The 22,146-nt window shown below is 46.1% G+C and overlaps 1 protein-coding gene across 4 annotated transcripts in view; it reads left to right on the top strand.

The window, feature by feature from the left end:
• The window catches only part of taf6 (TAF6 RNA polymerase II, TATA box binding protein (TBP)-associated factor), a 69,662-nt gene extending 47,736 nt beyond the window's left edge, over positions 1-21,926 (top strand). For 2 of the 4 annotated variants that reach the window (XM_073048942.1, XM_073048940.1), the window contains exons 17-18: positions 8,413-8,472; positions 21,905-21,926. In XM_073048942.1, the coding sequence (XP_072905043.1) occupies positions 8,413-8,472; positions 21,905-21,911 (67 nt within the window). In that variant the 3' untranslated portion in view covers positions 21,912-21,926. Of the gene's footprint in view, positions 1-2,856; positions 2,912-3,796; positions 4,013-8,412; positions 8,473-21,904 lie in introns of those variants that run through there. The other 2 variants (XM_073048944.1, XM_073048943.1) reach the window with 2 other exon arrangements.
• Positions 21,927-22,146: the final 220 nt, after the last annotated feature.

A 22,146-nucleotide genomic window follows, 5' to 3' on the forward strand; every position in this document is an offset into this window, starting at 1 on the left:
GAGCTGGCCAGAATTGATTGGAAAAGAACACTGGCAGGGATGATGGCAGAGCAGCAATGGCTGGAATTTCTGGAATCAATTCCGAAGGCACAGGATACGTACATCCCAAAGAGGAAGAAGTACTCTAAAGGCAAGGTGGCACAACCGTGGCTAACAAGAGAAGTCAAAGCCAACATAAAGACCAAAGAGGGGGCATATAATAAAGCAAAAATGAGAGGGAAGTTAGAGGATTGGAAAGCTTTTAGTCATTAACAAGGTTAAGATGGAATATGAAAGTAAGTAACCAATAATATTAAAGATAATACCAAAAGTTTCTTCAGAAACATAAAGTGTAAAAGAAAGGGAAGAGTGGACATTGGAATGCTGGGGAAGTAGTAATGGGGGACAACAAAGTGGTGGAAAAATTGAATAAGAATTTTGTATCAATCTTCCCTGTGGAAGACACTAGCAGTATGGTGGAAGTGTGTGAAGTTACTATTACTAGAGAGAAGGTTCTTGGAAACGGAAAGGTTTTAAGGTAGATAAGTCAGATGGTGTACAGTACACCCCAGAGCTCTGAAAGAGGTGACTGAAGAGCTGTGGAGGCATTAGTAATGATCTTTCAAGAATCACTAGATTCTGGAATGGTTCTGGGAGACCAGAAAATTGTAAATGTCACTCCACTCTTCAAGAAGGGAGAGAGGCAGAAGAAAGGAAACTACAGGATAAACAACACACACAAAATGCTGGAGGTTCCTGATAAGGGGTCTCTGCTTGAAACGTTGACTGTACTCTTTTCCATAGATGCTGCCTTACCTGCTGAGTTCCTCCAGCATTTTGTGTGTGTTGCTTGGAGTTCCAGCATCTGCAGATTTTCTCTTGTTTGTGATTTGGAATTTATAGGCCGTTAGTCTGAACTCAGTGGTTGGAAAGTTGATTGTTAAGGATGAGGTCTCAGGCTACTTGGAGGCATGTGATAAAATAGGCCATAGTCAGCATAGTTTCTTCAAGGGAAAATACTACCTGATAAACCTGTTGAAATTCTTTGAAGAAATAACAAGCAGGATAGACAGGAGAATCAGTGGATGTTGTGTACTTGGATTTTCAGAAGGCCTCTGACAAGGTGCCACACATGAGGCTGCTTACCAAGCTATGGTATTACAGGAAAGACTCTACCATGGATAGGCAGTGGCTGATTGGCAGGAGGCAAAGAGTGGGAATAAAGGGAGCCTTTTCTGGTTGGCTGCCGGTAACTAGTGGTGTTCCACAGGGGTCTGTGTTGGGACTGATTCTTTTTACATTTTATGTCAATGATTTAGATGATGGAATTGATGGGTTTGTCGCAAAGTTTGTGATGATATGAAGGTAGGTGGAGGGCAGGTAGTTTTGTCAAAGTAAAGAAGCTACAGAAGGCCTTGGACAGATTGGGAGAATGGGCCAAGAAGTGGCAGATGGAATACAGTGTCAAGAAGTGTACGGCCATGCACTTTGGTAGAAGAAATGAAAGGGTTGACTATTTTCTAGATGGAGAAAGATTCACAAAACTGAGGTGCAAAGGGACTTGGAAGTCCTTGTACAGGATTTCCAAACGGTTAATTTGTAGGTTGTATCTGTGGTGAGGAAGGCAAATGCGATGTTAGCATTCATTTCAAGAGGACTAGGATATAAAAGCAAGGATGTAATGTTGAGACTTTATAAAGCACTGGTGAGGCCTCACTTGGAGTATTGTGAGGAGGTTCATGAGAAGGATTCTGAGAAGGAAGGGTTTTCATCTGAGGAGTGTTTGATGGCTCTGGGCCTGTACTCACTGGGATTTAGAAGAACGAGTGATCTTATTGAAACCTATCAAATGTTGAAAAGGTTCGATGCATGAATGTGGAGAGAACGTTTTCTGTGGTGGGGGAGTTTAGGATCAGCGGGCATAGTCTCAGAATAGACGGACACCCATTTAGGATGGAAATGAGGAGGAATTTCTTTAGTCAGAGAATGGTGAACCTATGGAATTCATTGCCCCAGGCAATGGTTGATAGATTCTGGATTGGTCAGGGCATGAATGGGTATGGGGAGAAGGCAGGAGATTGGGGCTGAGAGGAAAATTGGATCAGCCATGATGAAATGGTGGAGTAGACTCGATGGGCCAAATGGCTTAATTTTGCTCCTCTATCTTATGGTCTTATAATCCAGCACCAATAGCACATTTGGTATCAATATCCCCATGTTTGAGACACTCCCACTGGTGAAAATATATCAACATCAGAAATGCAAAAGATTCTGCAGATGCTGGAAATCTAAAGCAACAGACACAAAATGCTGGAGGAACTCAGAAGGTCAGGTAGTGTCTAAGGAAATTATTAAACAGTAGAGATTTTTGGCCAAGACCCTTCTTCAGGACAGGGGGAGGATGCCAGAATGAAAAGGTGGTGGGAGGGAAGGAGGATAGTTGGAAGTTGATAGGTGAAGCTGGGAGGGTAGGAAAGGTCAAGGGCTGGAGAGGAAGGAATCTGATAGGAGAGGAGAGTGGACCACAGGAGAAAGGGAAGCGAGAGGGGACCCAGGGGAAGTGAGAAGGGGTAAGAGGCCAGATAGGGAATTGATATTTCCCTTTGAACTGGTTTGATGAGTTGTCCGTGTGCAGGAATTAGTACAACAGATAAGTGATCAGAGTATCCAAGGTGGAGATAAAGAGAACCTTTGCATGCATCAGGGACTCTACCCTGTTGGGCTTCCTTGGGATCATTTATGATTGATTAAGGCCACCCCTCATTCTTCTAAACTATCAAGGAATACAAACCCAACCTGTCCAGCTTAATGATCAAACCTTCTGATCCCAGGAGTAATCCTGGTGCACCTCAGTTACTCTGCTGCCTTCAATTTCAGACTGAACACCGTACATCTCAGCGAGACGATGGAGCTGTGAAACTGCAGACCTCGTAAACACATCCACATCTCATTGCTGATATGAAGATGAAAAAGCACTCAATGCCAGGAGTATGAGCAATGGGTTAAGCTGCAGTCAGTCATAGCCACTTAGTGGCCAATTTATTGGGTACAGGAGATCTCAGCCCCAGAAGTCGACCTTTTATTCATTTCCATGAATGTTGCCTGGCCTGCTGAGTCCCTCCAAGCATTTTGTGTGTGTTGCTTTGGATTTCCAAATCCACAGACTTTCTCGTGTTTATGATTATATAAAAAACTTAAGTCAGTATAGTGGTGATTATATTAAAAAATACACTGGACAACACAGATTTTGCTTCCTGAATACTTACTGATTTTGGACTACTGCCCATGAGATTTCCCTACCATGCACCATTTTTTTGAAATTGTCTGTATTTGTTATTTCAATTCATAATTCAAGTCAGAATAACTGATGCCAAGATTAAGGAAGGCATTTTTGTTGGTCCACAAATCAAACAGGTCATCAATTTGAAGAACTTTCAGTGGGACCGGAGAAAATCACATGGAAAGCATTCAAGGATATTGTTGAAAATTTTCTTGGCAACTACAGAGCATCAAACTATGTACAGATGGTTGACAACATCCTTCAAGCATAGAAAACTATGAAACATAACATGTCACTAAATAGCAAACACGAGGAAATCTGCAGATGCTGGAAATTCAAACAACACACACAAAAATGCTGGTGGAACACAGCAGGCCAGGCATCTATAGGGAGAACACTGTTGACGTTTCGGGCCGAGACCCTTCGTCCTGACTTCTCCCTAGTGCTTCTCCCTATAGATGCTGCCTGGCCTGCTGTGTTCCACCAGCATTTTGTGTGTGATGTCACTAAATATTCATTTTCAGTATTCCCATTTAGACTTCTTCCCTGCAAATCTTGGCGATGTCAGTGACGAGCACGGTGAAAGGTTTCACCAGGACATTGCGGTCATGGAGAAATGGTATCAGGACAACTGGAATCCATCAATGTCGGCTGATTATTGTTGGACTCCTAAGTAAGAAGCCTCGGACACCGAGTACAAATGAAAATCATTGACAAAGCATCTTTATCTTAGTTGAACTATTGCAAAGTGCTAGCATCATTATGCAATTAAACACATTAATTATATTCAATAAAGGTTAATTTCCTGTTTCTCCAAATTCCTATGTGATACAAGTAGTCTGAAATTATATTTGTGTTCAGTTTCAAGCAGTCTATCATGATCACAGAAGATTTCTGAAGAAGCAACACTTTTGAAAAAAACTTTGTTATCCAGTGATATTAGTAAGCATCCACGTAATGATATATAAAAAGATAAGGTACAGGAGGTACCTGATAAAGAGGCCATTGAGTGTATGTTCATTCAGTTAAGAAACTTAATCATTTAGAACAGGATGCAGTTGGTATAAGAGTCACTCAGGTCCTTCAACCGGCACATGCTGACCCAAGATGTCCACCTAAGCTAGCCCCCCGTTTGTCCATACTCCAAACCCATATACCTGTCTGAGTACCTTTTAAATATAATTGATGTACTCAATCACTTCCTCTGGCAGCTCACTCCATATACTCACCACCCTCGGGGTGTAAAGACTGCCCCTCAGTTCCCTTTTTAAATCACTCCCCTTTTCATCCTAAACTGTGCCCTCTTCTCTTTGAACCTTGATTCAAAGTTCAAAGTGCATTTATTATCAAAGTATCTACACAATCTAGAGATTCATCTCCTTACAGGCAGCCACAAAACATAGAACCCGTTAGAAAGAAGAAAGCCATCAAACACAGAGAGAGAAAAAACAAATCACGTAAGCAATAAAAGTAAGCAAATAGCATTCAGACCTGAAGTTTTTTGAAAGACACACAAATATTCCCCAACCCATATGTGATTCCCACTATCTATGCCCTCAATGGTTTTATACTCCTCAAAAATCATCCTGCAGTCTCTCTGCTCCAACAAATAAAATTCCCAGTTGCTCAATCTCTCTGTATCTCAGTTCCTCCAGGTTGAAGTCCAACTGAATTGGGCAACTTTCATCCTGGGACTTCCAGTCCCCACCTTCCCTGACATGCCCTCCTCTTGGGGCTGCCATCGGGCAGGAGTTACAAAACACGAGTAGGCCCCAAACCTGCTCCACCATGACTTTCAATCTTCCCAAAGTATATCTGCTTTCATCTCCGTGATCTTGTCTCCACAGCCTTCTGGGGTAGAGAATTACAGAGATTCACCAGCCCCTGAGAAAAGTTGTGTTCCGGTGCTCTAGTTCCCTCCCATATCCCAAGTGAAGGGCATATTCAGTGGTCAGCCATTTTAATTCTACTTCCTGCTCCCATTCCGACAGGTTGGTCCATGGCCTCCTCCTCTGCCACAATGAGGCCACCCTCAGGTTGAAGCAACAACATCTCATATTCCATCTCGGTCCATCAGAACATAAGAAATAGGAGCAGGAGTAGACCAACTGGCCCATCGAGCCTGCTCCACCATTCAATAAGATCATGACCAATCTGGCCATCGACACATCTCCACCTGTCTGCCTTTTACCCATAACCATTAATTCCCCTACTATGCGAACATCTATTCACCCTTGTATTAAATATATTTTCTGAGGTAGCCTCCACTGCTTCATTAGACAGAGAATTCCACAGATTCACCACTCTGGGAAAAGCAGTTCCTCCTCATCTCCATCCTAAATCTACTCATTGAATCTTGAGGTTATGTCCCCTAGTTCTAGTCTCACTTACCAGTGGAAACAACTTTGCTGCCTCTATCTTATCTAAACCTTTTATAATTTTATATGTTTCTGTAAGATCTCCTCTCACTCTTCTGAATTCCAGTGAGTACAGTCCCAGGCAATTCAATCTCTCCTCACAGTCTAACCCCCTCATCTCTGGAATCAACCTGGTGAACCTCCTCTGCATCACCTCCAAAGCCAGTATATCCTTCCTCAAGGAAGGAGATCAGAACTGCACACAGTACTCCAGGTGTAGCCTCACCAGTACCCTGTACAGTTACAGCATAACCTCCCTGCTCTTAAATTCAACCCCAATAGTAATGAAGGCCAACATCCCATTTGCCTTCTCGATAACCTGCTGCACCTGCAAACCAACCTTTTGTGATTCATACACAAGCACTCCCAAGTCCCTCTGCACAGCAGCATGCTGCAATCTTTTGCCATTTAAATAATAATCTGCTCTTCCATTTTTCCTTCCAAAGAGGTTTATCTCGCATTTACCAACATTGTACTCCATCTGCCAGTCCCTTGCCCACTCACTTAACCTATCTATCTCTTTGCGGACTCTCCGTATCTTCTGCACAATTTGCTTTTCCACTCAATTTAGTATCATCAGCAAACTTAGATACACTACACATAGTCCCCTCTTCCAGATCGTTAATGTATATCATGAACAGTTGTGGGTGCAGCACCAGCCCCTGTGGCACACCGCTCACCACTGATTGCCAACCAGAGTAACACCCGTGTATCCCAAATCTCTGCTTTCTATTAGTTAACCAATCCCCTATCCATGCTAATACATCACCCCCAATTCTATACATTCTTATCTTATGTAAAAGTCTTTTATGCAGCACCTTATAGAATGCCTTCTGGAAATCCAAGTAAATAATGTCCATTTGTTATATCCACTGCGTTCATTATATCTTCCAAGAACTCCAGTAAGTTTGACGAACAGGTCCTGCCTTTGCTGAATCCATGCTGCATCTGCCTGATGGGTCCATTTCTTTCCAGATGCCTCGCAATTTCTTTTTTAATGATAGCTCAAGCATTTTCCCAACTAAAAATGTTAAACTAACTGGCCTATAGTCAGCTGTCTTTTGCCTACATCCTTTTTTGAACAGTGGTGCGACAGTCACTGTCTTTCAATCTATCGGGACCTGCCCAGAGTCCAGAGAATTTTGGTAAATTATCACCAAAGCCTCTACTATAACTTCTGCCATTTCTTTCAGTACCCTGGGATGCATTCCATCAGGATCAGGGGACTTGCCTATCTTCAGGCCCACAGATTTGATCAGCAGTACCTCTTCAGTGATAGCTATTGTATTGAGGTCCTCACTGCCCATGGCATCCACAACATCTCTGTTTGGCATGTTAGACGTGTGAAAACTGACACAAAATATTCATTCATAGCCTCGACCATTTCCTCATTACCCAATATCAATTTCCTCTTCTCGTCCTTCAATGGACATTCAATTTAACCACCCTGTTCCACTTTATATAATTATAAAAACTTTTACTATCTATTTCAAGTCAAATCAAGTCAAGTCACTTTTATTGTCATTTTGACCATAACTGCTGGCACAGTACACAGTAAAAACGAGACAACGTTTTTCAGGACCATGGTGCTACATGAAACAATACAAAAGCTACACAGAACTACATAAAAAACAACACAGAAAAAACTGCACTAGACTACAGACCTACCCAGAACTGAATAAAGTGTAAAAACAGTGCAGCCATTACAGTAAATAATAAACAAGACAATAGGGCAGTAAGTTGGTGTCAGTCCAGACTCTGGGTATTGAGGAGTCTGATAGCTTGGGGGAAGAAACTGTTACATAGTCTGGTCGTGAGATCCCGAATGCTTTGGCGCCTTTTCCCAAACAGCAGGAGGGAAAAGAGTTTGTGTGAGGGGTGCGTGGGTTCCTTCATAATGCTGTTTGCTTTGTGGATGCAGCGTATGGTGTAAATGTCCATGATGGCAGGAAGAGAGACCCCGATGATCTTCTCAGCTGACCTCACTATCCGCTGCAGGGTCTTGCGATCTGATATGGTGCAATTTCTGAACCAGGCAGTGATGCAGCTGCTCAGGATACTCTCAATACAACCCCTGTAGAATGTGATGAGGATGGGGGGTGGGAGATGGACTTTCCTCCGCCTTCGCAGAAAATAGAGATGCTGCTGGGCTTTCTTTGCTATGGAGTTGGTGTTGAGGGACCAGGTGAGATTCTCCATCAGGTGAACACTAAGAAATTTGGTGCGCTTAACAATCTCTACCGAGGAGCTATCGATGTTCAGCGGGGAGTGGTCACTTTGTGCCCTCCTGAAGTCAACAACCATCTCTTTTGTTTTGTTCACATTCAGAGATAGGTTGTTGGCTCTGCACCAGTCCGTTAGCCATTGCACCTCCTCTCTGTAAGCTGACTCGTCGTTCTTGCTGATGAGACCCACCACGGTTGTGTCATCGGCGAACTTGATGATGTGGTTCGAGCTGTGTGTTGCAACGCAGCCGTGGGTCAGCAGAGTGAACAGCAGTGGACTGAGCACACAGCCCTGGGGAGCTCCCGTGCTCAGTGTGGTGGTGTTGGAGATGCTGCTCCTGATCCAGACTGACTGAGGTCTCCCAGTCAGGAAGTCTAGGATCCAGTTGCAGAGGGAGGTGTTCAGGCCCAGTAGGCTCAGCTTTCCAATCAGGTGCTGAGGAACGATTGTGTTGAATGCTGAACTGAAGTCTATGAACAACATTGGAACGTACGTGTCTTTTTTTTCCAGGTGGGTGAAGGCCAGGTGGAAGGTGATGGCGATGGCGTTGTCTGTTGAGCAGTTGGTACGGTACGTGAACTGTAGGGGGTCCAGTGAGGGGGGCAGCAGGGTCTTTATGTGTCTCATGATGAGCCTCTCGAAACACTTCATGATGATGGATGTGAGTGCATTGAGTAGTCATTGAGTCATTTATATTTTGCGCTAGTTTATTTTTATAATCTAGCTTCCCTTTCTTTATTGCTCACTTCATGGTTCTTTGTTGCTTTTTAAAGTTTCCCCTGTCTCCCAGTTTCCTTCTACTCTTGGTGACTTTCTACTCATAACTTTTAGTTTGATGCTGTCTTTCAGTTCCTTAGTTACCCAAGACCAGCTCTCCCCACCCTTGCTGTCCTTGCTTTTAACTGGAATATACTTCTGTTGAGCACCGTGAAAAATCTCTTTGAAAGTCTTCCACTGTTCCTCAACTGTCCTACCAAATAGCCTGTGCTCCCAATCCACATTAGCCAAATCCTCCCTTATCCCATTGTAGTCTCCATTGTTCAGGCATAATACTCTGGTTTTAGATGAAACTATTGCACCCTCCATTTGTATGAGAAATTCAATCATACTGTGATCACTTTTTCCAAGAGGATCCCTCACTACAAGATCAGTCACTAATTTTACCTGCCTCATTGCACAGGACCAGATCTAAGATAATGCGTTCCCTTGTAGGTTCAGTAACCTGCTGTTCAGGAAAGCCATCACAGATGCATTCTATGAAGTCCTCCTCAAGACTGCCTCGACCAACTTCATTCACCCAATCTATGTGCAAGTTAGACCCCCACGATAACTGCTGTTCCATTCTTACATACCTTGGATATTTCTGTTTATTGTCTGTGCTACTGTAATGTTATTATTTGGTGGCCGATAGACAACTCCCACCAGTGATTTTCTCTCTTTACTATTCCTAATCTCTACCCAGATGGATTCAACATTCTGCTCCTTAGATCTTATATCGTCTCTCACTGTCGCCTTGATCCCATCTTTAATTAAGAGTGCTACCCCACCTCCCTGACCTTCCTGCCTATCCTTCTGTATTACCTGAAATCCTTGGACATTTAATTCCCAAACCTCTCCACCCTGCAACCATGTCTCCGTTATGGCCTCTAAATCAATCCCCTTTGTACTGGTTTGTGCCATTTCACTGACCTGAATCTGTTAGAAGAGTACAGTGGACCATAGGAGAAAGGAAAGAGGAGGGGATGAGTAATTTAGTAAAAAGATGTTTCTCCCCTCTCCCTTTCTCTTTTTCAATTCCCTATTCTGGCTCCTCTCTTACCGTTTCCCTGCCCATCACTTCCCGCTGGTTCATCCCGGCGTATGGTGTGTTGACCTTCATCAACCGTGGGATTGAGTTCAGGAGCCGTGAGGTATTGTTACAGCTCTACAAGACCTTGGTCAGAACACACTTGGAGTACTGTGTTCAGTTCTGTCACCTCACTACAGGAAGGATGTGGGTGCTATAGAGAGAGTGCAGAGGAGATTTACAAGGATGTTGCCTGGATTGGAGAGCGTACCTTATGAGAATAGGTTGAGTGAACTCAGCCTTTTCTCCTTGGAGCGACTGAGGGTGAGAGGTGACCTGATAGAGGTGTATAAGATGATGAGAGGCATTGATTGTGTGAATAGTCAGAGGCTTTTTCCCAGGGCTGAAGTGGCTAAAATGAGGGGACACAGTTTTAAGGTGCTGGGGAGTAGGTACAGAGGAGATGTCAGGGGTATGTTTTTCACAAAGAGAGTGGTGAGTGCGTGGAATGGGCTGCCAGCGATGGTGGTGGAGGCAGATACAATAGGGTCTTTAAAGAGCTGCTTAGATAGGTCGATGGAGCTTAGAAAAAGAATCTCTAGGAGCTTAGAAGGGTATGCTCTAGGCAAATTCTAGGCAGTTTCAAGAGTAGGTGATATGGTAATGTGCTGTAGATTTCCATGTTCCACATGCCTCCCCCTCCTGGTTTCATCTATCACCTTGTGTTTCTCTCTCTCCTCCCCCAGCTTTCAAATCTACTCCCCTTCTTCTTATCTCCAGTGCTGCCGAAGGGTTTTGGCCGGGAACGTTGACTGTACTTTTTTCCGTAGATGCTGCCTGGCCTGCTGAGTTCCTCCAGGTGTGTGTGTGTGTGTGTGTGTGTGTGTGTGTGTGTGTGTGTGTGTGTGTGTGTGTGTGTGTGTGTGTGTGTGTGTGTGTGTGTGTGTGTGTGTGTGTGTGTGAGTGTGTGAGTGTGTGTGTGTGTGTGTGTGAGTGTGTGAGTGTGTGTGTGAGTGTGTGTGTGTGTGTGTGTGTGTGTGTGTGTGTGTTATATTAAATGAGTAGTACAAAAAAAGTAGAGAGGGTTCAATGTCCATTCAGAAATCGGATGGCAGAGGAGAAAAAGTTGTCCCTGAGTCACTGAGTGTGTGCCTTCAGGATTCTGTACCTCTTTCCTGATGGTAGCAATGAGAAGAGGGCGTGTCCTGGGTGGTGGGGCTCCTTAGAAATGGATGCCAACTTTTTGAGGCATTGCTCCTTGAAGTTGTCCCGGCTGATGGGGAAGCTGGTGCCCTTGATAGAGATGACTGAGGTTAAGGAAAGCAGAGGTTGATAGGCTCTTGATTAGTCAGGGTGATAAAGGATATGGGGAGAAGGCAGGAGAATGGGGAGTGAGAGGGAATATAAATCAGCCGTTGTCCAATGGCAGAGCAAACTGAATGGGCTGACTGGCCTAACTCTGCTCCTATGCCTCATGGTTTTAACACAAACCTACTGGCAATCCCAGTCTCGCTTTAGTTAATTCTCAATTTTGTGACGGTGATGTTATTTCAACCACAAAGACTTTCTAAAATGCCTTTAGCACAATGTCCCCAGGAGCATAAACAAAGGTCAACTCCCAGGGCAGGGTGCCAGAATTGTAAACCAAAAGGAAAACATTGAGGTGTTCTGGGGTAAGGGGCACCTGACCGGTGAGGGGCATGGACTGGTTTTCATCTCCACCGCCGCTGAATGGCTGGCTGAGTCTTTCTGATGGGCTGACAGAATGGAGCGCGGCTACTGGCAGGAAGGTTTTCAATGACGGCAATGCAGCAGAGGGACCTCAGGGAGGCAGACCGAGCAGAAGGGTCCATGTAGCTGAGGGCATAAGATCTCAGAGCACAATTAGGCCATTCAGCCCATCAAGTCTGCTCTGCCATTCAATTATATCTGCTTTCCTTTCATCAACCCCTTCTTCCTGCAACTCTTAACCCCCTTAATGATCAATCTCAGCCCTAAATACACCCAATAACGAGCTACTGCAGCAACACATTCACACTTTAGCTGCAGAAATTCATCTTCATCTCAGTTCTAAAGGGACATCACTTCACTTTGAGGCTGTGCCCTCAGACCCTAGACTCTTTACCCATAGGAAACATCCTCTCTATGGTTGCCAGAAGGTTAATGGTTAAATGTAGGGATAATCATGAGGCAAAGAGGAGCCACAGGGGTTTAGAGAGACAGGGAGGGGTGTAGGGACCGGAGGGGGTTACAGAGACAGGGAGGGGTGTAGGGGATGGAGGGGGTTACAGAGACAGGGAGGGGTGTAGGGGATGGAGGGGGTTACAGAGACAGGGAGGGGTGTAGGGGATGGAGGGGGTTACAGAGACAGGGAGGGGTGTAGGGGATGGAGGGGGTTACAGAGACAGGGAGGGGTGTAGGAGATAGAGGGGGTTACAGAGGCAGGGAGGGGTGTAGGGGCCGGAGGGGGTTACAGAGACAGGGAGGGGTGTAGGGGATGCAGGGGGCTACAGAGACAGGGAGGGGTGTAGGGGATGGAGAGGGTTACAGAGACAGGGAGGTGTGTAGGGGCCAGAGGGGGTTACAGAGACAGGGAGGGGTGTAGGGGATGGAGGGGGTTACAGAGACAGGGAGGGGTGTAGGGGATGGAGGGGGTTACAGAGACAGGGAGGGGTGTAGGGGATGGAGGGGGTTACAGAGACAGGGAGGGGTGTAGGAGATAGAGGGGGTTACAGAGGCAGGGAGGGGTGTAGGGGCCGGAGGGGGTTACAGAGACAGGGAGGGGTGTAGGGGATGGAGGGGGTTACAGAGACAGGGAGGGGTGTAGGGACCGGAGGGGGTTACAGAGACGGGGGGGGGGGGGTGCTGTGGCCAGAGGAACTGGATGGCTGAGGCAGTATCCATGAAGGGAAATGCACTCGATGTTTGAGGTGGTGTGAATGTTGGGGAGTGAAGATGGGCCTGACTGAAGGACGGGTCCCGATTGAGAGCAAAGGGAGGGAGGCAGTGACATCAGCACCTAAAGACAATTGCCCTACTGTTGAAGGTAGCTCAGTGTGGAAGTGACTTGGACATTGTCCTCTGTCTGCACTCTGGAGGGGTTGGGCTGGTATTTATAAATGCACTCCCACAGTGAGCTTCTCTATAGATACATGGCAAATGCTGGCGCTGACTCTTATCTCTCTTATGTAAACAGCTTCCTGCTTCCTTTTATTTGCTCTGCACATCGTTAAGGTTCCTTAAATTGGTCGTAGGTGGGGGCGGTATTTGGGCTCGGCTCCCAGTGGCACATCTCAAACAGTCTCTGACAACCACGTCCAGCTCCTGGCCTTCACGTGGGGCTTAGCTATGAAGCCCTGCAGAAAATCAAGTCAAGTCACCTTTATTGTCATTTCGACCAGAACTGCTGATACAGTGCATAGTAAAAACGAGACATTTTTCAGGAGCATGGTGCTACTCAAAACAATACAAGAACTAGACTGAACTACGTAAAAACAACACACAAAGAAACTACACTAGACTACAGACCTACCCAGGACTGCATAAAGTGCACAAAACAGTGCAGGCATTACAATAAATAATACACAAGACAATAGGGCAGTAAGTTGGTGTCAGTCCAGACTCTGGGTATTGAGGAGTCTGATAGCTTGGGGGAAGAAACGGTTACACAGTCTGGTCGTGAGAGCCCGAATGCTTCGGTGCCTTTTTCTACTTTTTTTTAGAACCATTTCTACTGACAGGAGAAGGGGCAAAGGTGGGTTGCTGGTGCCCTAAGACCACTTGTCTGGGGAAGATGGGGTTCATCAGCTGTGGCTGGAATCTCATCGAGGAGAAGGCGATCTCTGAAATGAAAATTCCGCTGCCTTTCAGCTATACACACTCACGGGGAAGACTTTGGGAGTAAACCCTGAGGGAAAAATCAGGAATTGGAGTCTCTAAGGCCATCCTACGTTGAGTTTCAACGCTGACTGGCAACTCCTGTGACGCTGCTGGTGCCGAACTGTATTGGCCTCTGCTGTTCTTTGGGTTCCTCAGATGCGTGCAGAGGGCGAGCGTGCCACACGGGCAACAGCTCGCTCTCCATATTGTACAGTCCTGGCTCGCGTATCATGTAGACAGCTGGGACACAACATTTAGGGAGGGGTGTAGGGGATGGAGGGGTTACAGAGACAGGGAGGGGTGTACGGGCCTGGGGAGAGGGTTACAGAGACAGGGAGGGGTGTAGGGGATGGAGGAGTTTACAGAGACAGGGAGGGGTGTACGGGTCTGGGGAGAGGGTTACAGAGACAGGGAGGGGTGTACGGGCCTGGGGAGAGGGTTACAGAGACCGGGAAGGGTGTACGGGCCTGGGGAGAGGGTTACAGCTCGCTCTCCATATTGTACAGCCCTGGCTCGCGTATCTGGATGCAATATCCATGGTCGACTCTGACCAACGCAGGCCTCACTCGCATCCTTGCTAACATCAGGCAAATGATCCCCAACTCCTCTCAAGTTTTTCCCGCGATTCTCCCGGAGCCCTGAGTGCAGAGATCCGCGTGTCGGTGTGCACCGTCCACTTCTGACTCCATGTTTAAGTCCTGCTTCAGAAACTAAGTGAGGACTGGGTGGGATGTCCCACGTGACCCTGATCTTCCTGGGTTCTGTGTCCCCCTGTCGCCACCGGTCTGTCCACGGCTCCCTGCACTCTCAGGGACAATGCCTCCTCTTCTGCCTCAGCACATTACAGCCTCAACACCCACAGTTAAGATTACAAGGCATGAGAGCAGAACGAGGTCATTCGACCTATTGAGTCGGCTCTGCTATTGAATCATGGCTGAATTATCAACCCCATCCTCCCATAACCTTTGAGGACCTGACTAATTAAGAACCTATCAGTCGCCATTTTAAACATATTGAATGACCTGGCCTCCATATCCACCTGTGGCCATGAGCTCCACACATTCACCGCCTTCTGGCTGAAGAAATTCTTCCTCGTCTCTGTTCTAAAAGGAGGTCCTCTTATTCTGAGGCAGCGCCCTCTGGTCCTGGACTCGCCCTCTCCACATCCACTCCCTCAAGGTCTTTCAGGACAAGGTTCCCTCGAGTTATTTCCTGCTGCCAGTTTCACTTATCTTACACCACAGACAAATCTTCCATCACTCACCCAGCTCTGTCAACACCCCTCCTGCCGCCCCACCCCTCCGCCAGCATTCAGCTTTTCCCTAACACAGATCTTCCTATCCGACTCTCCTTGGCCCCTTTCCCAGGACAACAGCGCAAGCTAATAACTCTTTCTCTGTTGAAGTACACTGCCTGACCCAGAGAGGGCTTAAGTGTACATGGCCCTCTGGAAGTGGAGACAGGGTAGTGATGCAGGAGTACCCTGGAGTCTAGTGTGCAGATCTACCACCGCACAGCGGTCACCTTCTCTCTCTTTGACAGAAGTTCATTGAACGACTTTAACACAGCATAGCACTAGCAGGGCTTCCCAAACTTGGGTCCACGGACCCCGTGCTTAATGGTATTGGTCCATGGCCTAAAAAAGGCTGTGCTATACAATAATCAGGGCTTCATAAACTTAACGATGAGCTTTATTTGTCACATGTGCATCGAAACCGGCAGTGAAATGCATCGTTTTTGTGTCGATGGCCAACACAGTCCGAGGGTGTATTGAGAGCAGTCTGCACGTGTCTCCACGCTTCCAGTGCCAACGTAGCATGCCACGGCTTACTGACTCGAACCCGTACGACTTTGGAATGTGGGAGGAAACTCCGGAGCAGTCGAAGGAAATCCACACGGTCACAGGGAGAGCATGCCAACGTGTTACAGGTGGCAGCAGGATTCAAACTCCCATTGGCACCGTGAAGCGTTACGCCAACCGCTTCGCCATTGTGCTGTTTATTGTTTCAGTTACTATCTACACACACTCGAGACCCCACTGTACCTGTGGGAAACCGCACGCTCCTTCTGCAGGGAGACTCGGGCACCTTGCAGACACTCAGCTCAGGCAGAACCCTCAAGTGCCCGCTGCCCGGACACGTGGATGCCCAGCTTGGCCAGGCCCAGGAGCAATTGACCAGGAGATCCCCGAGTGGCCTGTCCCCTCCACACCTCTCGGTGACCTGCAGATCAGGAGAGTGGAACAGTAACTCAAATAGCCACGCGTTACAACAGTGATGTGCAGCGATGCACCACACATTGAACCTTGAACTGACGAGCTACAGCAGCAGAAGACAAGAACAGACACTCCGTGTCCACTTTATTAGCTACAGGAGGTATCCGATAATGTGATTACACGTGGTTCACTGACTCCTCCCGGCCACATAGATGACAGGTGGCTGGGGAGTCGGTGATCAGCTCCACGGCACTGCTCAATACAACACCTTCTCAAGCTGACACCCATGAGACTGCTCAGCCTCGCCTGCCTGACCAGAATATGTGGCATTCCTCAAACAGGGAGTGGCTGACACACATGCCTGAAAGTCTTGGGGTTGTCATGGGACCATACAGCCTGTTAGGGCGTATTTTGGAGTTAGGGCATATAGCAAATAAAGTTCAAAGTTCCAAGTAAAATTTATTATCAGAGTGCGTATATGTCACCACATACGACCCTGGGATTCATTTTCCTGTGGGCATACTCAGCAAATCTGTAGAATAGTAAATATAACAGGATCAATGAAAGATCAACCAGAGTACAGAGGACAACAAACTGTACAAATGCAAATATAGATAAATAGCAATAAATAACGAGAGCATGAATAACAAGAGAAAGAGTCCTTAAAGTGAGATCATTGGTTGTGGGAACGTCTCAATGGATGGGCAAATGACTACCGTTATCCCCTTTTGTTCAAGAGCCTGTTGGTTGAGGGGTGTAACTGTTCTTGAACCTGGTGGAGTGAGTCCTGAGGCTCTTGAACCTTCTACCTGATGGCAGCAGTGAGAAAAGAGCATGGCCTGGGTGGTGAGGATCCTCGATGATGGGTGCTGCTTTTCTACGGCGATGTTTCATGTAGATGTGCTCAGTGGTTGGGAGGGTTTTATCCGTGATGTACTGGGCCGAATCCACTACCTTTTGTAGGATTTTCCATTCAAAGGCATTGGTGCTCCCATACCAGGCCATAATGCAGCCAGTCAGCACACTTCCCACCCTATAGAAGTTTGCCAAGGGTTTTGATGACATGCCAAATCTCTGCAGACTCCTGAGGAAGTAGAGCCGCTGTTGTGCTTTCTTTGCAATTATATTTATATGATGGGTCCAGGACAGGACTTCTGAGATAGTGACTCCCAGGAATTTAAAGTTACTGGCCCTCTCCACCTCTGATGATTACTGGCTCATGGACCCCTAGTTTCCCTCTCCTGAAGTTTACAATCAGTTCCTCGTTCTTAATGACATTGAGTGGTTGTTATTACACCACTCAGCCAAGTTTTCAATCACTCTCTTGTATGCTGATTCATCACCCCATTTGTTATAGTCCACAACAGTGGTGTCACCAGCAAACTTGTAAATGGTGTTGGAGCTGTACTTAGCCACACAGTCTCAGTCTCAGTGTAAAGTAAGTAGAGCAGGGGGCTAAGCACACATTCCTATGGTGCTCCTGTGCGGATGGAGATTGTGGAGATGTTTTTGCCAATCCGAACTGACTGGGGTCTGCAAGTCAGCAAATACACAAGGGGGGATTGAGTTTACTGATCAGTTTTGAGGGGATGATAGTATTAAATGTTGGGCTGTAATTGATAAAGAGCATCCTGATGTGTGCACCTTTGCTGTCCGGATGATCCAGGGTTGTGTGAAGAGCTAATGAGATGGCATCTGCTGTGGACCTCTTGCTCCAGTAGACAAATTGGAGCGGATCCAAGTCACCTTTCTGGCAGAAGCTGTTATGTTTCAACAGCAGCCTCTCAAAACACTTCATCACTGTACGTGCCACTGGGCAATAGTCAATAGGCAGGTTACCACACTCTTCTTGGGCACCGTTACGACTGAAGCCTGCTTGAAGCAGGTGGGTACCGCACACTGCCAGAGTAAGAGGTTGAAGATATCAGAGAACACACCTTCCATTTCAACAACAGCCATTCTTCAGTTTTGAATGTGGATTCTTGGTGTTCACCTGGTTCCTCAACACCAGCTCCATAGCAAAGAAAGCCCAGCAGCGTCTCTACTTTCTGCGAAGGCTGAGGAAAGTCCATCTCCCACCCCCCATCCTCATCACATTCTACAGGGGTTGTATTGAGAGCATCCTGAGCAGCTGCATCACTGCCTGGTTCGGAAATTGCACCATCTCGGATCTCAAGACCCTGCAGCGGATAGTGAGGTCAGCTGAGATCATTGGGTCTCTCTTCCCACCATCACGGACATTTACACTACACGCTGCATCCGCAAAGGAAACAGCATTATGAAGGACCCCACGCACCCCTCATACAATCTCTTCTCCCTCCTGCCGTCTGGGAAAAGGCTCTGAAGCATTCGGGCTCTCACGGCCAGACTATGTAACAGTTTCTTCCCCCAAGCTATCAGACTCCTCAATACCCAGAGCCTGGACTGACACCTTGCCCTACTGTCCTGTTTATTATTTATTGTAATGCCTGCACTGATTTTGTGCACATTATGTAGTCCTGTGCAGGTCTGTAGTCTAGTGTAGATTTCTCTGTGTTGTTTTTTACGTAGTTCAGTCTAGTTTTTGTACTGTGTCATGTAACACCATGGTCCTGAAAAACGTTGTCTCATTTTTACTATGTACTGTACCAGCAGTTATGGTCGAAATGACAATAAAAGTGAATTGACTTGACTTGGCTTGGATTGCAGACTGAGGGGCAGAGCGAAGCCAAGTTGTCACCTTGTTGCTGCTCATGCATGGGAGGGGGAGCTGGGGGGGGCTTTGGGGTTCTAATGTTTAACTGTCATTCATTCTTTGGGGCACTCCTCTGTTTTCGTGGATGTTTGCAAAGAAAAAGAATTTCAGGATGTATATTGTATACATTTCTCTGACATCAAATGTACTTATTGAAACCTATTAAATTCAAAACGTGGCTCAGAACAATGGGCTTCCTGGATCTACAGGTCAGGATCAATTGCAAGCAGAGAAACACTCCGCGTGAATAGAAATGAACATTGGCAGGGATGATGGCAGGGCAGCAATGGCTGGAATTTCTGGAATCAATTCGGAAGGCACAGGATATGTACATCCCAAAGAGGAAGAAGTACTCTAAAGGCAAGGTGGCACAATCGTGGCTAACAAGAGAAGTCAAAGCCAACATAAAGACCAAAGAGAGGGCATATAATAGAGCAAAAATGAGAGGGAAGTTAGAGGATTGGAAAGCTTTTAAAAACCAACAGAAGGCAACTAAAATGTCAATAATAAGGTAAAGACGGAATACAAAAGGAAGCTAGCCAATAATATTAACGAGGATACCAAAAGTTTCTTCAGATACATAAAGTGTCAAAGAGAGGCAAGAGTGGGTATTGGACCAGTGGAAAACAATGCTGGAGAGGTAGTAATGGGGGACAATGAAATAGTGGATGAACTGAATAAGTATTTTGCATCAGTCTTCACTGTGGAAGACACCAGCAGTGTGGTGGAAGTTCCAGGTGTCAGGGGTCATAAAGTGTGTGAAATTATCATAACTAGAGAGAAAGTTCTTGAGATACTGAAAAGTTTGAAGGTAGGTAGGTCACCTGGTGTACACCCCAGAGTTCTGAAAGAAGCAGCTGAAGAGATCATGGAGGCATTAGTAATGATCTTTCAAGAATTACTAGATTCTGGAATGGCTCTGGAAGACTGGAAAATTGCTAATGTCATTCCACTGTAAAAGAAAGGAAAGAGGCAGAAGAAAGGAAACTATAGGCCAGTTAGTCTGACCTCAGTGGTTGGGAAGATGTTGGAGTCGATTATTAAGGATGAGGTCTCAGGGTGCTTGGAGGCACATGATAAGATAGACTACAGTTAGCATGGTTTCTGTAAAGACCGTAAGATATAGGAGCAGAATTAGGCCACCTCAAGGGAACATCTTGCCTGACAAATCTGTTGGAATTCTTTGAAAAAATAACAAGCAGGATAGACAAAAGAGAATCACTTGATTTTGTGCCTTGGATTTTCAGAAGGCCTTTGACAAGGTGCCACACATGAGGCTGCTTAACAAGCTATGAGCCCACGGTATAACAAGGAATATTCTAGCATGGATAAAGCAGCGGCCAATTGGCAGGAGGTGGAGTGGGAATAAAGTGAGCCTTTTCTGTTTGGCTGCCAGTGACTAGTGCTGTTCCACAGAGGTCTATGTTGGGAACGATTCTTTTTACGCTATATGTCAATGATTTGGCTGATGGAATTCAAAGGTTTCAAAGGTACATTTAATGTCAGAGTAATGTATACAATATACATCCTGAAATGCTTTTTCTTCGCAAACATCCACGTAAACAGAGGAGTGCCCCCAAACAATGAATGACAGTTAAATGTTAGAACCCCAAAGTCCCTCCCCAGCTCCCCTCCTACTTGCACAACGATCCCACTGCCCCCACCAGCAAAAAAAGCATCAGCACCCACCACCGAGCACTCAAACATGAGCAAAGCATCAGCAAAGACACAGACTTGCAGCACCCCAAAGACTACTCGTTCACCCGGAATTCGACAAACCACAGGCTCTCTCTCTCTCTCTCCCTAATAAGGGAGAAAGTGGTGTCTCCATTTCACAGCGAGAAGGGAGACATAACAAACAACTTGCCGGTTTACGATGTTAAAAATCCGCTGTGTCGCTTTTTCCGAGCTCTGTGCCCAGAGATCTCAGGGCACAGAGCCTTAGATCTTCCGACTCCCACGACACACCGATCTCCTGCTGGGACACCGACCTTCGATCCCCCCGTCTCCAGAGCAACGGAATCTCCAACCTTCGAGGGCGAGCGAAGCTGTCAGGCCGTGCCTTAGGCATGTTGAATAATGGCCAGTCGTGAAACCCCTAGAGCGGGTCCCGTTCCCGCAAAGAACCGTAGTCAGCGTGTAACTCCAGGTCAGGGTCTTCAAAAGAGCCCCGAGAGGGAAAAATAGAGATATTAAAGATGGAAACAGCTGTTTCTGAAGATGCAAGCAAAGGAGTTGCCACTAGGCGCTATTACCTCTCCTAAGCTCTGTCTCCTTGATGGCTTTGTTGCAAAGTTTGCAGACAATACGAAGATAGGTGGAGGGGCAGATAGTTTTGAGGAAGTAGAGAGGCTATAGAAGGACTTAGACCAGGGGTTCCCAACCTGGGGTGCCCGCACCCCCAGGGGGTGCGAGATGGAATTTCAGGGGGTGTGACAAAGAGTGGCTTGTGTCCTTGAGTGACGAGTCTCGAGTCATCACTCAGCCAGCTGCCAGTGTGCCTTGAGAAGTGGTGGTAACGTTTGTCCCAAGCACACTCCAGTCTCCCGCTGCCCAAGTCGAGAGAGACATAAACTCACTCCAGTCTCCCGCTGCCCAAGTCGAGAGAGACATAAACTCACTCCAGTCTCCCGCTGCCCGAGTCAGCGTTGAGGATTCTCATCAGTGTTACCTGGGAAGTTACACCTCAGAGTTGAGGAGTTTCATCAATGTTAGCTAGAAGGTTACATCTCAGAGTTAAAAATCATCTCATTATGCCAAAATCTTCATACATCCCGAATCAACCATCGAGTAACGACTTCGCGTTAAAACCAAACCCGCAGACAGGAGGTAAATTATTCAATTATAAAATCTTAAAAAGCCACATTTTGATAAAAAGCAGCTGAAGTCATTCATTCGTAATTGTCTCAATGCATTAAAGAAGTTTTTGAATTTCAAAGGTTTTTTTCTCTTAAAAGGTTTTTTTTCTTGAATCGTTGATAATTTTGAATTGTGTTAGTTGAGGAGGTATCATGGTTAGCACTGAGGACTTTGAATCGTGTGATGGGAGTTCATATCTCCAGTAATCATTGGAAATAGGTGTGTAAATTCAGTAGAGAGTAGCCTAATAAGTCATGTCGTGTCCCCGTAGCATTTCCACCTGACGATTTATCTTGGTGTAACTGCAGATAATATCATAATATAATACTCAAAAGCATATTTCTCACGATACTTTGCTATAGGCGTGTCTGGTTGAGTAAAGCAGTCATTCCTGACTTAGTCAGATAGTTTTTCTCATATTAGCTCATATTTTTCTTTTTACCCTTAACCCTTCATTAACCCTTCATCATGTCAAAAAGAAGGAAGTGGAATGATGACTATGTGTGCTTTGGTTTCATTTGCACAACAGGAAATGATGGCTTGCAAAAACCCCAGTGCTTTCTCTGTAGCGTTGTGTTTTCCAACTCAAATCTGAAGCCATCCAAGCTTCAAGAGCACTTCAAGAACAAGCATGGCGGAGCTGATGTTGAAGGACATGATGTTGGGTCATTGAAAATCAAAAGAGCTCGTTCTGATTCACAAGGAGCTCTTCCAAATTAGGTTTCATTTCTGTTGAAAAACCACTACTTCTTGCTTCATACCAAGTGGCAT

This window comes from Hemitrygon akajei, chromosome 6 (genome assembly GCF_048418815.1).
Source record: "Hemitrygon akajei chromosome 6, sHemAka1.3, whole genome shotgun sequence".
Classification (NCBI taxonomy): Eukaryota; Metazoa; Chordata; class Chondrichthyes; order Myliobatiformes; family Dasyatidae; genus Hemitrygon; species Hemitrygon akajei.